The sequence below is a fragment of the Lampris incognitus genome, chromosome 17 (assembly GCF_029633865.1).
Source record: "Lampris incognitus isolate fLamInc1 chromosome 17, fLamInc1.hap2, whole genome shotgun sequence".
NCBI classification, from domain to species: Eukaryota; Metazoa; Chordata; class Actinopteri; order Lampriformes; family Lampridae; genus Lampris; species Lampris incognitus.
The window spans coordinates 34,444,942-34,461,828 of record NC_079227.1 but is presented as its reverse complement, the minus strand read 5'-3'; the positions used below and the strand labels follow the sequence as shown (position 1 = coordinate 34,461,828).

The window sequence follows — 16,887 nt, the reverse complement described above, 5'->3', positions numbered from 1 at the left end:
CTCGAAAGAGTGGCCGCTGGCCTGTAGATGGGTGGGAATTCTACCCACTTGTTGTTTCAGGAGAGACGGAACAAAACACACGACACGGAAGTGACGTCAGAATATGTTTGCGTCTCAGTTTCAGCCTGCCTTCAGCACACCAAGCTCATCTCAAACACCAAGATGCTCCAGTACATGTACTGACTTTGGTTCCTTTAGGGGCGGCACGGTGGCGCAGTGGCCCCACAGCGAGAAGGTCCTGGGTTCGAGCCCCGGCGTAGTCCAACCTTGAGGGTCGTCCCGGGTCGTCCTCTGTGTGGAGTTTGCATGTTCTCCCCGTGTCTGCGTGGGTTTCCTCCGGGGGCTCCGGTTTCCTCCCACAGTCCAAAGACATGTGGGTCAGGTGAACCGGCCGTACTGAATTGTCCCTAGGTGTGTGGTGGTGGTGGTGGTGGTGGTGCTGGTGTGGGGGTGGGGGTGCTGGTATGCAAGATTTAGAGAAAAACAAGTGAGAGCATCACCATGAGGGTGCATAATGCAGCAAAACAACGTTCATCTTTAAAAGTCGTCATCAATGTCATGACGCGTGTAAAAGAGCTGAAATTAAGCCTTCGCGTTGTATGTCAACACATGAAGACATGTCCGCCTGCATGATGAGACCTTTCCTCAGTACTGGCGTCACATCCTTCAAGGGATTCCGGCTTCGCCGTCGTTTCAGCGCAGTCCGCACTCCCACCTCCCCCCCCCCCCCCCCCACCCCCACCCCCTAACTCTTACTCCGGACGGCCCAGAGACCGGAAAAAGCCCTAATAACGCCCCGTGGGCGGAGCAGAACTGTAGCGACTTTTGGGAACTTAAGTCCGCAAGAGCAGTCAAACGCGCAGGACTCGAGCTCAGCGCGTGTTTGGGGAAGACCACGAGACAGGAAAAGGTTGGTTTCGAGAGAACAGAAAGACCTCCAGAGGAGCCACGGACGGAGCCAACACTGCAGCCATGATTCTCCAGCCTGTGTGGGACTACGTCCTCGGATACAGCCATTTACTCAGGTCCCCCTTCTTCCCCGTCATCTTTTCGCTCTCCGTCTACCTCCTCTTCTGCCTCCCTTTCGTCGTGCTGGACCTGCTGTCCCCCAGAGTCGCCCTGATCCGCCGCTACAAGATCCAGCCGGAGAGCATCGTCACCTGGGACGTCATGAAGAGCTGCCTGGCTCTGGTGCTCTACAACCACCTGGTGTACATCTTCCCGGTGACCGTCCTGCACTGGTACTGGAGACCGGTCGCCCTGCCCAGAGAAGCCGTGGGGGTGCTCAGTCTGCTGTGGGGGCTTCTGGCCTGCCTGCTCCTCTTTGACTTCCAGTCCTTCGTCTGGCACCTGCTGCACCACAAGGTGCCCTGGCTTTACCGCACCTTCCACAAGGTTGGTTGATTTTCCGATCCGATACTTAACGCCGACACGTGCCTCGCTGTCGGGTCAGCGCGAGCTAACGGTGTACTCCGTTTTAGGGAAAGGGGTCAACCTTAAACGTTGAGTTCCCCCAGAAAATACTCGAGACGGCAATGACTACCTGGGCCACGGTGGCTCACTCTTATACGGAGTTGTTTCGAAAAGGCCCTTTAATATTTTGCGCTATTATTACATTATATATCATATTAATATATTACAATATGTTATACTATAGTATATCATAAGAAATATATATCTAACATAAATAATACAATAATTATTTAATAAATAATGTTATCCATATATAATATATACTAATAATGTAATATATAACAGATATAATATTATAATACGTTTTATTATATATTTATATAACACATTATAATGTGATACTATAGTATATCATAAGAAATATATATCTAACATAAATAATACAATAATTATTTAATAAATAATGTTATCCATATATAATATATACTAATAATGTAATATATAACAGATATAATATTATAATACGTTTTATTATATATTTATATAACACATTATAATGTGATACTATAGTATATCATAAGAAATATATATCTAACATAAATAATACAATAAATATTTAATAAATAATGTAATACATATATAATATATACTAATAATTTAATATATAACAGATATAATATGATATATTTTATTATATATTTATATAACACATTATAATATGATACTATAATATATCATAAGAAATATATATGTAACATAAATAATAAAATAAATATATAATAAATGATATAATAAATACATAATATATACTAATAATGTAATTTATAACAGATGTAATATATTCATATAACACATTATAACATGATACTATAATATATCATAGCATGCTATTGTGTGTTGCACTTTAGAGTACTTTCCATCAGTTGCTCATTAACCTTTTCCTTGTGTCCATTCGCCAGGTGCATCACACCCACACAGCCACTTCCGCTCTGACCACCGAGCACTCGGGGGCTTGGGAGACCCTCTCCCTCGGCGTCTTTGCAGCCATCAACCCCTTCATCTTGGGCTGCCACCCTCTAACAGAGATGGCCTTCTTTGTATTAAACATCTGGCTGTCCGTCGAGGACCACTGCGGCTACGACCTGCCCTGGGCCACCCACCGCCTGGTACCCTGGGGGCTGTACGGCGGAGCGCCACATCACGACCTCCACCACCTCAAGTTCAAGTCCAACTACGCCCCCTATTTCACCCACTGGGACTACCTGGCTGGAACGTTACTGGTGCACGATGACTGAACAGGTGGGCGAGGTCTCGCGGACTATGAGGGGCTTTCCGAGCTGACTTTCTGTCCCAGTTGCCCTGAAAGACATGTGAAGGAAAAAGAAGGAGCCCTCGCTCAACTACGGGTCCACCGACCGAGAGGGCGCCCCCACCTGGGGGGTCGGTGGCAAGGCTAGTGTAGCGCGTCTGAATCCCCGAGGGCTCTGGGCGAAGCACAAGAAGCTCGGGGTCCAAGCGAGCCAGCTGAAGCTCCCAGACTGAAAGCGATCAAACCGGAATCTGATCCCGAAGGAAATCCATTATGTTGGATTTGAAGTCTTAGCTGCATGTAATGATGATGCAACAATATTTATTAATGGCATTTAGCTGTCAAATGTACCCAAACAGTGTATGTGTGTGTATGTGTGTATGTGTGTGTGTGTATATATATATATATATATATATATATATATATTTATTTTAGATATATCAGGTCAATGTGGACGTCACAGGGATGAACCGGACAGCCTCGCACTGACAGAAGCTCTTTTATATTAAAAGTCGTTAGAAATGAAGTGCTCTGCATTATCGTCTAGAGAAGATTTGTATTTCATCTGTTGCCACGGGTTACTGACGTGAAGCGTTATTTATCTCCTCGCTCTTTATTATTTATTATTTACGTGTGTGTGTGTGTGTGTGTGTGCGCGCGCGTGTTGATGGAGAAAGTGTTGGGCCGGCTATTTTCCAAGTTGGCACGTGACGTGGAAGTTGCGGCGCGTCCTTTTTCACCGTGAGGCAGTGGCCGCGTGAGAGGAAAGGACTTCCGGTCTGACGGACTCCGCCCCCCTCCCCTCCCCCTCCCTCGTGCTTTCACCGGTGAAAGTAGACTGAACGTGTTTAGTGGCGGAGATGTGTCCTCGGCGAGACGTCCGTGGCTGTTTCCGTCCCTGTGCTTGTTGCCGGTGGCACCAGGGGTCGAGCCCATTCCTAACAGAGGGGGCGCTGTAGGTGTTTGTGTGTGCGTTTGTGTGTGTGTGTGTGTGAAGACTGATTTCGATGACAACAGTATGTGAATGGCTGAAGCAAGTGTCTGGTATGCTTGCAGGTTATGGCTCTTATGCAGGTTTGCACAACACAATGTGACTATGTCGGATGGAAATATGTGGAATATGTTCACATCGTGTAAAAATGTAGATTATAACGCGTCTCAGCGACTGAAGCGTGTGGAAACTACACACCAACTCTGTATGACAATCCAGGAAACAACAACAACCAAATAAAGTGACAACAACAAACATCTTGTGGTGGGGCCATTACCCTTCTTGTGTTTTTTCAGCAATCTGTTGTGTTTTTTCAGCTGGGTGGGGGGCTGGGGGGGGGGCATTTATCCTTAATGTGTGTGTGTTGACAGACAGGTGAGGATTCAACCCGACAACCGCTTCTTCTCTCTGTCAGCCTGTCAGTAAAAGTGACACATGTGGGTTTGTGGGCTGTGGCAAGTCGTCATCTCTGCCACATTGCTTCTCCTCCTCCCACCACAAAACTTCCCCTCCTCCCACCACAAAGCCGCTGTCCACACTTCCTCACGACCACGAGGAAGTGTATAATCAGCAATGACCATGCATGTCAGCGCGTCATTCTTAACAAATCTATAACCAACCAGTTGAATAAGTGAAATAAGTTCAATATATAAGAAATAAAATATATTATCTATATAATACATATATATTATAAATATAAATAAATATAAATACATATTATGTGATATAATATATAATATATTATATTTGTTTATTTTATTATATAAAAATAATATATAATACATATAATATTAATAAATACATATGAATATAAATATAAATACATATAAACATATTATGTAATATAATATATATATATCATTTATTTATTTTATTATATGTAAAACCAATTTATATATAATACATATAATATTAATAAATATATATTAATATAAATATATATTATGGAATATAATATAATATATATTATTTATTTATTCTATTATATGTAAAACCAGTTTATATAATATTAATAAATATATATGAAAATAAATAAAAATATAAATATATATTGTGTAATGTGCATTATATTATTTATCTATTTTATTATATGTAAAAATAACATTATATATAATACATATAACATTAATAAATGCATGAATATGAATACAAATCTAAATATATATATTTTATAAATATAAATATTATATATATATATATATATATAATATCAATAAATACATATGAATAGGAAATTTCCAAGTGTGATGGCAGTGTGGGTTCGGCGGTGGCTGCATGGGTATGTGGGTGGTGTAAGTATACGTGACTGTTCACGTCTCCTGTGTGTGGGGTGATCATGGTGGCAGAGCTCTGATGCCCGGGAGCCTTCTGCATAGTTCACCTTCACTGAGTCACTTCCTGTCTCCTCCTGCTCAGCTCATCCGTCAATGTGCTGTGTCGACCCCTTAAGACTCGACCCCTCACACTGTTGCGTTCTCCACTGACTACCTCGTTTATTAGTGAACATTTCATACCGAAGAAGTTGGGTTTTTTAAGCGGGAAAGTTGTGACACATTTCAGCTCTGACCTCCTACTCTTTGAAACTTTGTGTCAAATCTCCTACACACCCATTAGCCCCCCCCCCCACCCCGTAGGGGTAGGCGGCTGTGTAACATCTCAGACCCAACAGCGTTCATTAACAAACTGATTGCGAACTTCGCTGCGAGGTTTGATCCTTTGGATATACCCGCGGACGTGGCGCCATTGACCGAGGACGTCTTTGCTATCGATGCTGGGGGAGAGTTTGCAGCCAAAGCCAAACAGGTGCTGACGTCACTGGATGAAGGCCCCCCCCCCCTGCTGTTAGAACTGGTAGACATCCGAGCATCATCCGATTTACAGCACCAACTTACATCTGTGGGATGTGAGCAGTGTTGGTTGGGTTCGACTTAAACCAGGTCCACCTCCCAAACACCGGCAGGTTGCCTCTCTCCCTACCGACTGTTTGGTACAACGTATACCTGCGAGCCAAGCCTCTCACATATGAACGCGATAAAAACAAACGCACGTGCCTCCCTCACCCACCCACCTCCACCGGTGTCTGCGGACTGCTCTCACTTCCGGTGAGCCTAACTTTCACAGCTCTTGGCCGAGGCCATTTCTGCGGAGCTGGAAGAGGAGAGGTGTTCCGCTGCAGCAGCGGATGTGACGTGACCAGCCGCTAGAAGACGAACAGAGCACTTGCACATGCATGTCCATCCGCCTCCACGTGCCTTCTTTGTTTGGGGGGCTTTGATCGTAAAGCACGTTTCAAAAGTGATTCATTTGGTAAAACTTAGAAATGACTCGTTGTGCAACAACTCGTGGATGTTCATGGCGGAGACCGTTGCTTTTGCACCGAGCTGGCTTGTTATGAAATCGGGCGATAAGTGTCGAGCAGCGGCACATTGGCGAGAAGGTGAGAGACGAGCACAATATTTCGGCAAGGAATTCAATGTTTCCTCCATCTGCCAATGTAACGCAACTTGGTCTGACCGTATCTCTAATTGGGGCCTTTTTGGTTACTTTGGCCCCCTTACCATTTACGTTTGAATAAGTTGGCCCTCGTAAGGAAGTCGTTGACTAGCCCTGCTCACGCGCAACCGAAACCCTAAGGGGGGCGTCCTGGCGGACCACCTGGGCGAGGAGGTGAGGTTTAATGACGTGGTGTTCATGTTGTGGTTCGTTTTGTGTTGTTGTTTTTTTGGGGGGGGGGGTTCGACTCAGACCGAGTAGGAGGCCGTTTACTGACTGTAGGACCGTGGCTGATGTGGCCACTTGTCACCTGGGGGGGGGGGGGGGGCTTGTTACGTTGTCGTCAGTGTTCTGCTCCGTTCTGGTCGTGCGGCAAAGTCATCTCCAATTTCTAGAAGCACTGAGGATAAAACCTACTTTGGAGATGACTAATATTGGCATTATGAACACGTACGTCATAGCTTCTATGAAATGAGGGAGTTGCTCCCAGAGGGGTTGCTCGTCGGGACAATATTTTTACAGGTCTGATCTGGCAGAACGCATGGCGGTAACACTTTCCATGAAGGTTGCATCTATAACGCCCTGTAAGCATCTATAACGCCCTATAAGTGTAGCTATAAGTCATTGTAAGATTCGTTATAACCACGTGTACGCCCTCACGACACCTCGTAACCACCTTCATGGTAAACTATGTCACTTTAAAACGGATTTATGCATTATAAATATGTCCTCACTAACCTGTTCATCTGTCAAATGTCATAACGCGTCATAGCCGACTTGTTTTGCTGGAGTTTTGTAGAGACGCATAATGAGACTTCAGTGCTATTTCACAGTCTTCAGCCACAGCCGCTAGTCATTGTAATACACCTTATAGGAAAGTATGGGCGTTATACATGCAATAGATGCTCATAGGGCGTTATAGATGCTTATAGGGCAAAAAAAAAAACAACCCAACAAAAGCTTATTTCTCCAAATTGTTAGATGTAGAAAACAAACGCAGCTTTTGCAATAGTGAACCAGAATCCCCAACACATTCATTTTACCATTGTACAAATCCAACAACCCTTCGGAATCGAATTAAGTACTAAATACTGTGCAAAACTAAACATGACATTACGTTTGAATGTATAAGAAGTCATTACACATTTGAAACACGGTAAAAAATAGCATTGAATTTGCTGTCAACTTGCTCATCCTATGTAAACGTGGGGTTCCTGCGGTTCGTTTCCAGGGGCTTAGCCAAGTCTGCTCGCGACCGGCTGGGACGCCGCGTCACACGGGGCCAGTGGAGCGGAGAAACCGCGCGGGATTTTCACCAAGGGAGCAAATCGTGATGGGAAGTCCTCGCATGAAGCTTCGTTATCCTCGGGCAAGGAGCGGTGAAGACACGTGGTCCTCTGCGGGTTGCTTCAACCCGGTGTCCCGTCGTCTGAAACGCAAGCGTGAGATGTAGACCCTAAATGCTCGTGGGCTTATGGTATGGCTCCGTTTGAATTTAGGGTCAAATAAACAGTTCCGAATGTGAGTCGACATAAAAAGTAATCGAAAATCGAAACGACTGGCTCAGACTGGTGATTTTCAAAGTATGGGTCGCGGACCCACAAGAGGGTCGCAGCAGGCTGCCACCTGGGTCGCAGGATGTCCACATTAAACAGAGTAGGCTGCGGTGTTGGGTTGGGTACTGCACTCGATACTTTTAAGGGTACCGACCGAATTACGTTGGTACTACCAGATTTCGGTACCTTGAGAGCGGGTTGTATTGTCAATTAAAATAAATATTGATAAGGGTCCTTATGGGCGGCACCGTGGCCCTCCTTTCCCTCCTTTTCTTTTCCCCTCTTTCCTTTGTTTTTTCTTTTTTCCCCCACCCCAGCAGTCCCTTTTGCCCCATTTTGAGCCTAGCCCAGCAGTCATTGGGCGGTAGGCGGGGAGACACCCTGGACAGGCCGCCAGTCCATCACACGGGGCCTTGAGACCAGGCGCGCTGGCACACAGCTAGGGACAATTTAGTACTTCCGATTCACCTGACCTACATGTCTTTGGACCGTGGGAGGAAACCGGAGCCCCCCGGAGGAAACCCACACAGACACGGGGACAACATGCAAACTCCACACAGAGGACGACCCACCAAGGTCGGACTACCCCGGGGCTCGAACCCAGGACCATCTTGCCGTGAGGCGACCGCGCTAACCACTGCGCCACCGTGCCGAGCCCGGGCACGCATTGTCCCTGCTCATATTACAGCTTTTCATTGTGACACGGCCGATACCATAACGCCTCCGTCTTTGACTCAGAGCAGCTGACAGATAAGACGGTCTCCGCTTTCCCGTGAAAGCCATTCCTAAAAACAACTCAATACATCATAAGTGTGATCTGTGCACCTTGACTCATCGTAATTAACCCCTTGCACCGCTGCGAAGAAAGACAATAGTCGGCAACATGAACTCAGCCGGGATAGTTTCACTTCTCTCTATTGTGAAGAGGATGTCCGGCCGTCGCTGGGTATTCCCGGTATGTCTGTACCAAGTCGGATTTGAGGCTGACGCCTCCAAAAGCCTCATGTGATCGTGGGACTTTCCCTCGAAAGGGACTGACCCGTGAGACCCCTTCACACCATGAGGCTATAGCTAGTAAGAGGCCATTTAATTCTTGGATTATGGACAAGATCATCAATGATGTGGAGCTAATGATGGACTGAATTTGGAATTGTTTTTTTCCCGCCAAAAAAAAGGCATCGCTTTTATCGAGTCCTTGATTTCTTTGGTAATGTATTGCTTTTCCAAATAATTTCCCCCCCAAATTTTAGAATTAATAAAAACCTTGACCCCTACACTATAAAGCTCCACATGCAGGTAACAAGTCCACCCACTCGTATTTTTAATTCGGGTTTGCGGAGCCTATGACTGCTTGGCTAGGCTCCAGCACGCCGCGATCCGAATTCGGATAAGCGGCGTGGATGAATGGGTGAACTTTTCCCGCCAACAACACGCCCTCTTGGCTGCAGTTCAATGGGCAAGACGATTGAGATAGGTATTTCTTGATTAGCCTTTTGTTTGCTACAGCAAGGGGTTGTCTCCAAGCACACACACACACACACACACACACACACACACACACACACACACACACACACAAATCTATACTTGTGGACCCCCTCATTGACTACATTCGTTTCCTAGCCCTTAACCCTACCTTAACCACGCAAACTACATGCCTAACCCTAACCCTAACCCTAACCCTAAACCTAACCCTAACCCTAAACCTAACCCTAAACCTAACCCTAACCTTAACCTAGCCCTAATTCTAACCTTGACCCTAAAATCAAGTCCTAACCTGAAAATAGACCCTTTCCCTCATGGGGCCCCATAACCTGGCCCCACAAGGTAGGTGGTTTCTGGTTTTTCTATACTAATGGGGACATTAGGATAGTTAAACATAGTATACACACACACACACACATCATCATCATCATCATCATCATCATCATCAGCGGTCACTCGGGGTCCAGCATGACTGTCCTCCTTCTGGGTCCTTGTGGGTCTCCAGATGGGCGTAGAGGCCATCTGCCTCAGGCATGCATGTAAGGAACCTGCTAACATCTATTTCAGCATCTCTGATATATTCTCTGCACCATTCCCCCTCTCATTTCACCTGTACAGGTCCATCCTTGTGTACCTATGTGAAGATTGTTGCGTTGTGGTGTTGTTATTCCCCGTCATCACAGAAGGCTGAATCGCTTCATCTGGACGCAGCGTTTACTGAAATACAGGTATCTGTCCGTAAACCTATCCAGAGGAACTACTACAGCCTTCTCTGGTTCTCCTACCTGGGTTATCGAGCATGCGGTCAAGACGCAGTCTCTATAAAGAGAGCCACAAAACCCACGTGGCCAATAAACAGGATTCTGGTTCTGATCAGAGTTACTATATAATGTTCAGACGGATGCTCGGGGCTCACGTGGCAGGTCAGAGGTCGTGCCGTAGAGAGCCTGGTCCCGGGCCTGTGATTAACTGTTGGTCGACAGCAGAGGAATGTGGGAGAAACTCACGGAGTGTAGCAGGTCTGTAGCTGCCCCTGCAGTTGGAGAACCGGCCTTGGGGGGATGCGGACTGGAGGACGGGAGATAAGGAGGGGAAGAACAGCCCTATAAGACGCTCTTACGTGTCCAGGCTGGTGCGTCTGTTTATCAACGTATTGATTACAAGCACGCGCTCACTTACCGTGAATTAAAATCAACCTTGGCCCCGTGTCACCTCCGGCAATTGGCCGTGTCTGCGGGGGTGGGGTGTGTCCTGGTTGCTGCACTAGCGCCTCCTCTGGTCGGTCGGGGCGCCTGTTCAGGGGGGGAGGTGGAACATGGGAGGGAGGGGGGGGGAATAGCGCGATCCTCCCACGCGCTACGTCCCCCCTGGTGAAACTCCTCACTGTCAGGTGAAAAGAAGCGGCTGGCGACGCCACGTGTACGGGAGGAGGCACGTGGTAGTCTGCAGCCCTCCCCGGACCGGCAGAGGGGGGGGGGGTGGAGCAGAGACCGGGACTGCTCGGGAGAGCGGGGTAATTGGCCGGGTACAGTTGGGAGAAAACAGGGGAAAACAATGCCAACCTTGGCAGAGGCTAAGTGGGCGGGGTGGCGGCGGTCTGAGGGCCCAGTGGCTCCATGGGAGATTTCCCAGCAGTCACGAGCAGGAGCTCGTGCACACACACAATGGAGACAAGGAAACCCAGAAGGCGAAAGCCCACACTGACTGGACTTCCCAGGCTACTGTATAAGCACCCGACCCGAAACTCTGTGTGTGTGTGTGTGTGTGTGTGTGTGTGTGTGTGTGTGTGTGTGTGTGTGTGTGTGTGTGTGTGTGTGTGTGTGTGTGTGTGTGTAGACACTATCCAAGAACTTACAGGTTTATGGACAACACACCCATCTCCCTCACCACCACACCCCCCCTCCATTTTCTTTATACCTCTGAGCAATAAAGCGTGTTGAAAGAAGGAGTCATCCTCTTCACAAATAGAAACACACTTAACACGCACACCAACAACTACACACACCTCTACACACCTCCGATGACTTTCCTACTGCTCTATTTCCAAACACGGGGTCGGTCCTCTTATCTCTTCCTGTGCTTCCTCCCACTCCTCCGCTGGGAGTAGAGGCCAAACAGTCATCTCACAGTTACAGCCATTTACTGTGAAAAGATCCAGGTGGTATTTTTTTGTGGTTGTTGTGTCAAATTACTCAACGCTGCATTTTTTGGTGGGGATTTTGTGACACGTGGAGTTGTTTTAGCACGACAACAGGTGGAGTTGAGGGGGATACCAACTGGATTTCTGCATGTCAGATCCGTTTCTGATCCAGTCGGCTTGCTGAATGAAGTCTGTCCCCTAATTTAGCGGGGACCGGTCGGAGCACGCGCGCCGCAGTACCGCGCTACATCCGGCAGGGGCGGTGACGAGCACGTGAACGCGGCCACCCCTTCAAGCTGCTGCGCTGCGGGTCAGCCTCGGGACCCGTGATGGATGAACGATTGAGTCACGGGCCTTTCACCCCTCGCGGAGCCTCGAGCACCACAGTCTGAGCATACACTGGTATTTCAGGAATGTCAGTCTGGTTTCTTATTCTACGGTCCTGCCAGTCCTGCCATGCCTTGCTCAGGGGCACAGACAGTGGCACTAACCCTAACATGCATGTCTTTTTCGTGGTGGTGGTGGTGGTGGTGGGGTGAAACCGGAGCACCCGGAGGAAACCCACCGCAGACACGGGGAGAACATGCACACTCCACATAGAGGACGGCCTGGGACTGAGATGACCCCCCCCCCCCCAAGGTTGGACAACCCCGGGGTTCGAACCCAGGACCTTCTTGCTGTGAGCCGCCCGGTTGCGCCAATCCCCCCCCTCCCTTTTTTCTCCAAATCGTACCCGGCCAATTACCCCACCCCCCCGAGCCGTCCCGGCCGCTGCTCCGCCCCCTCCGCTGATCCGGGGAGGGCTGCAGACTACCACATGCCTCCTCCCATACATGTGGAGTCGCCAGCCGCTTCTTTTCACCTGACAGTGAGGAGTTTCACCAGGGGGATCACGCTACCCCCCCCGAACAGGCACCCCGACCAACCAGAGGAGGCGCTAGTGCAGCGACGTGGACACATACCATCATCCGGCTCCCCACCCCCGCAGACACGGCCAATTGTGTCTGTAGGGGGCGCCCGACCAAGCCGGAGGTAACACGGGGATTCGAACCGGAAGTCCCCCGTGGTGGTGGGTAGGCAACGGAATCGACAAGAGAAAACGACACAAATGAATTTCATTTTTCCGCTATTTTCCTTATTTTTATTCCATTTTTTTTTATTTCCATCCTTACTATTCTCGTTGTTGACTCATCGACAAGGCATACGAGTAAGGCATGCATACTCTGATGCGGGGAAAAACTAGTTTATTATCGAGAATGTGCAGACCGAGCGTCGGAGAGGGGGCAAGGGGGTGTTATGGGTAGAAACCTCCTCCTGCTCCGACTCCCCGCGTCAACAACACCTTCAGTCAGGAAGGGGAGGACGAGCTGGCGGTCTGCAGCGTTGCTTTGGACGGAAAGGCTCCGTGGCCGCAAGGCTCTGCGGTGGCTCCTTGTCAGAGGCCACCGCTGCAGCCTTCTTTAGAGGCCACCGCTGCAGCCTTCTTTACGCACGCTCCCTAAGCCAGGTGAGAAAACCGCAGGAAGTCCAATCGGTTCATGTGGACTCAACGTGTGCCGAGAGAAACGGTTCAGCACTCATCTACATAAACACTGCTGCTGTGGTTTTAGTTTCTCATAACAACTGCTCCCTTGGCAAGGAAAGAAGTCCCCCCCCCCCCTCTGGGCCAAGCCGACGATGACAAACAGCTTGCTCAAATTCAACTCATGCACAGAAGGAGACACACGGTATAGCCAAACCCTATGGGTGGCTAGGTTTATAGAGAACCCAGCTTGGCTGAACCGCGGCCATGTGACTCTGAAGCACGCGGGGAGCAGACTGCGCTTCAGTAAGGGACCGCCTGTCTTATTCTGATGATTGCGACTAACTTTGGGTTAGTCTAGTTCTGGTAGGATATTCGGTTTTAGTTACTTTACTTACAGTCCACTGCGAGTTTTTTTTTTCGCATGTCACAAAAATGAAGCTGGCTACTACTTGGAAAGACATCAGAGTCATCATATCTGAAAACACAATCGATCTCTTCCCACAAGCATATACTGTAGCGATTTCTGGTGTTTACTCAGGAGTAGTCTATGTGTATTTCCTGAAAACAGAGTGATACTGCCAAAGCTACTGAAAAGTTCATATCTGACACTGCCCCCTATGGGAAGATCAAGTGTATAAGGTCAGATAATGGCACAGAATTCACAGGGCAGGATTTTCAGTCTTTACTTAGTAAGAATGCCATAAGGCACGAGACGTCAGCACCTTACTCACCCCATCAAAATGGGACTGTCGAGAGGAATTGGAGAACACTGTTTGAAATGGCGAGGTGCATGTTAATCGAGAGCAACTTACCTAAGAAGCAGTGGACATGTGCTGTGGTGGCTGCTGCAGTAATTCAGAACAGGTGCTACAATAGGCGTGTGAAGCAGACTCCGTACTACATGCTGACAGGGGAAAAGCCTGATGTGTCAAAGATGAGAGTGTTTGGATCAGTGTGCTATGCATACAAGCAAGACAAGAAAAAGTTAGATTCACGGTGTGAAAAGGGGATTTTTGTAGGATAGGATAAGGATATCCCATAATACCTAGTCTACTACCCAGACACTGGGAAGGTCCTAAAATACAGGCTAGTCAAATTTGTCACGAAACGTGGTGTTAAACGCCAAACTCAGACACATCCAGAAATGACTGATGATGATTTTCATGGGAAGGAATATGTATCCCCCGCGCCAAAGGCCAAGATGGCTGACCAGAGTTCAAAAGAGAGCCAGGAGCCTAAAATTGAAAATCCAGAGAGTAATGAGGACACTCAGACAGAAGAGAGGAGAGAGTCATGGGGCACGTTACCCCAAAAGAAATAGGAAAACGCCTAAGTACTTGAAAGACTATGAATGTGAAGTCGAGTGTAATGACCAGATATTAACTAATACTGCCTGCTGCTACAGAGTGGCCTGTAATGTACCACAAAGCTTCACGGAAGCCACGAGCTCAACTAAGTCAGAAAGGTGGGCTCGTGCTATGAAGGAGGAAGTGGATTCTCTTATGGAAAATGATGCTTTCACACTGACCACACTGCCAGAAGGTAAAAAAGCAGTGGGGGGGGCGCGGGGGTCGTCGGGTTTATGCAATCAAAGACAATGCAGACAGCTCTGAGACCTACAAGGCCAGATATGTTGCAAAAGGTTATAGTCAACTAGCTGGGATAGACTATAAGGAGACTTTCTCTCCAACTGCAAATATGACCTCAGTACATACCTTGGTGCAAATGGCTGTTCAGGATAACTTAGTCCTCCACCAAATACGTGTTAAAACAACTTACCTCCATGCTCCAACTGATTGTGAGGTGAACATGGAGCAGCCCGAAGGATCCGAGGTTAAGTCAGACACAGGCAAACAGTTTGTCTGTAAATTGAACAAGTCACTGTATGGTCGGAAACAATCAGGAGGAAACTGGAACAGAGTGTTACATGATCACCTCAGGAAAAAATGGTTTTGTACAGAATCCAGCAGTCCATTGTGTCTATAACAAACAAACTGAAAATGAAAGGGAAATTCTGATAATTTGGGTGGAGGACCTAATTATCGCTGCAAGTGACAATGGTGTGAAGGAAATGTTGAGGGCAAAATTTAAGATGAAAGATCTGCGGGAACTTAAGCACTTCCTAGCGATTGATTTTGCACAAAGTGAAGGAGAAATGACGACGAGCCAAAAGCGGTACATAACAAAGATGCTTGAGAGGTTTGGTATGCCTGATTGCAAGATAAGGGCAACCCCCATGTGAACAGAAGCTACATTTTGATGATGAAGGTGAACTTGTAGACCCAACTGGATATCGTGAAATAGTGGGCAGTTTGATATACGTATGCAATGACATGTACAAGACCTGATCTAAGTTGGGTTATAAGCAAGCTGTCACAATACCTGTCAGAGCCAAAAGAACAACACTGGGTAACAGCCAAACATGTGTTAAGATACTTGAAGGGCACAATCAACCAGGAGCTGTATTACAAGAAAAGTGATGAAACACCCAAACTTGAGGGACATAGTGATGCTGACTGGGCAGCAGATCAAAATGGCAGACGAAGCACAACAGGGTACTGCTTTAGTCTAACTACAAATGGGCCTGTTCTTTCATGGAAAAGTAAGACGCAGGCGACAGTAGCCTTGTCTACATGTGAAGCAGAGTCCATGGCACTTGCGGCAACAACACAAGAAAGTGTGTATCTTGTACAGTTATTGAATGGGATGGATAATGAGTGCCAACATACACCAGTGAAATTATTTGACGACAACCAAGGTGCAATCGCGTTATCACAGAACCCAGCATGTCATCAGAGATGCAAACCTGTCGACATTAGATATCAGTTCATACGATCTGCACTTACTGATGGGGAAAATACTATGGAATATCGTCCAACAGCAGATATGGTTGCAGATGTCATGATCAAGCCTGTAACGAAGTTCCAGATTGAAACATTTCTAAGATATATGGTTGGGATGTAAATGTTTTGTGACTGATGTGTACAGTATAGAGCAAGTGGGGTTGTTACAATATTGGCTAAGCCAAGGTTATGTGTATGTGCTCTTATACTGGTGTCACCACTAGAGGGCGCTGTTGTGTCGACCTGTGGTCTATATAAGAGCATGCGCGAAATAAAGAAACCATTGCGGTTACAGCAACGCCGATGAAGTGCACGCGTGATTTTTCCCGCCGTGAAATGAGTCCAGTTGAGGCGATATTTCTGCCCTCCGACATGACAACCTCAACACATACATTTATCATACATGTACCCATGGTAAATGTTGCAGGCATCGCGAAAAATATGCCATTGTCAGTAGCACGCGCCAACAAACAGGAAACCGGTATGACCGCTGCAGTAGAAACCGGAAGTCAGCGGACTACAGTTATGCACCGAGTCGATTGTGTCTGTAGGGGCGCCCGACCAAGCCGGAGGTAACACGGGGATTCGAACCAGCGATCCCCATGTTAGTAGGCAACAGAATAAACCGCTACACTACCCGGATGCCCCAGGTGCTAGCTTGTTAGCAAAGGAATCGATCATTTTAGGACTGGGAGGAGCAGAATCACACTACAATTTAGAAATTTAAAAAGCCTTTTTGTAAAAATCTAAAATGTTGATTGACACTGTGAAGAGATAAGGAAAGTGATTCGTCTCACCCTCCTTAGGGTTCTTATTTCATATAATCATAAAGGTTTGGGTTCCCACAAAAACCATTCAATGTGTCATTTTTAAGGAATTGTGTAATAAACTCTGACATAAGTATGAAGATAAGTTTTAATTGATTAAAATATCCTAAAAATGGCAAGTGAGATGATTATATCTCTTTGTTTTGCTGAATTTGGTTTTCTAAGTGTGAAATCATTCAGAATAAAGAAAACATTTATTTTACATTTCTTCAAGTGGGGAGCCTCCTTGAGCTTCCTGTGTAAAATCTAAGTAATGTCGAACTTACAGCCAAACGTGCTGCAGGTCTTAACACAAACTTGCGACC

The 16,887-nt window shown here is 47.0% G+C and overlaps 1 protein-coding gene across 1 annotated transcript; it reads left to right on the top strand.

Annotated features, from left to right (window-relative positions):
• Nucleotides 1-865: 865 nt before the first annotated feature.
• Nucleotides 866-3,968, top strand: ch25h (cholesterol 25-hydroxylase). Its single transcript, XM_056297193.1, has 2 exons — nt 866-1,395; nt 2,373-3,968. Exons 1-2 carry the CDS (start codon nt 973-975, stop codon nt 2,706-2,708), a joined length of 759 nt encoding a protein of 252 aa, XP_056153168.1. The 5' UTR covers nt 866-972; the 3' UTR covers nt 2,709-3,968.
• The last annotated feature ends 12,919 nt before the right edge of the window (nt 3,969-16,887 follow it).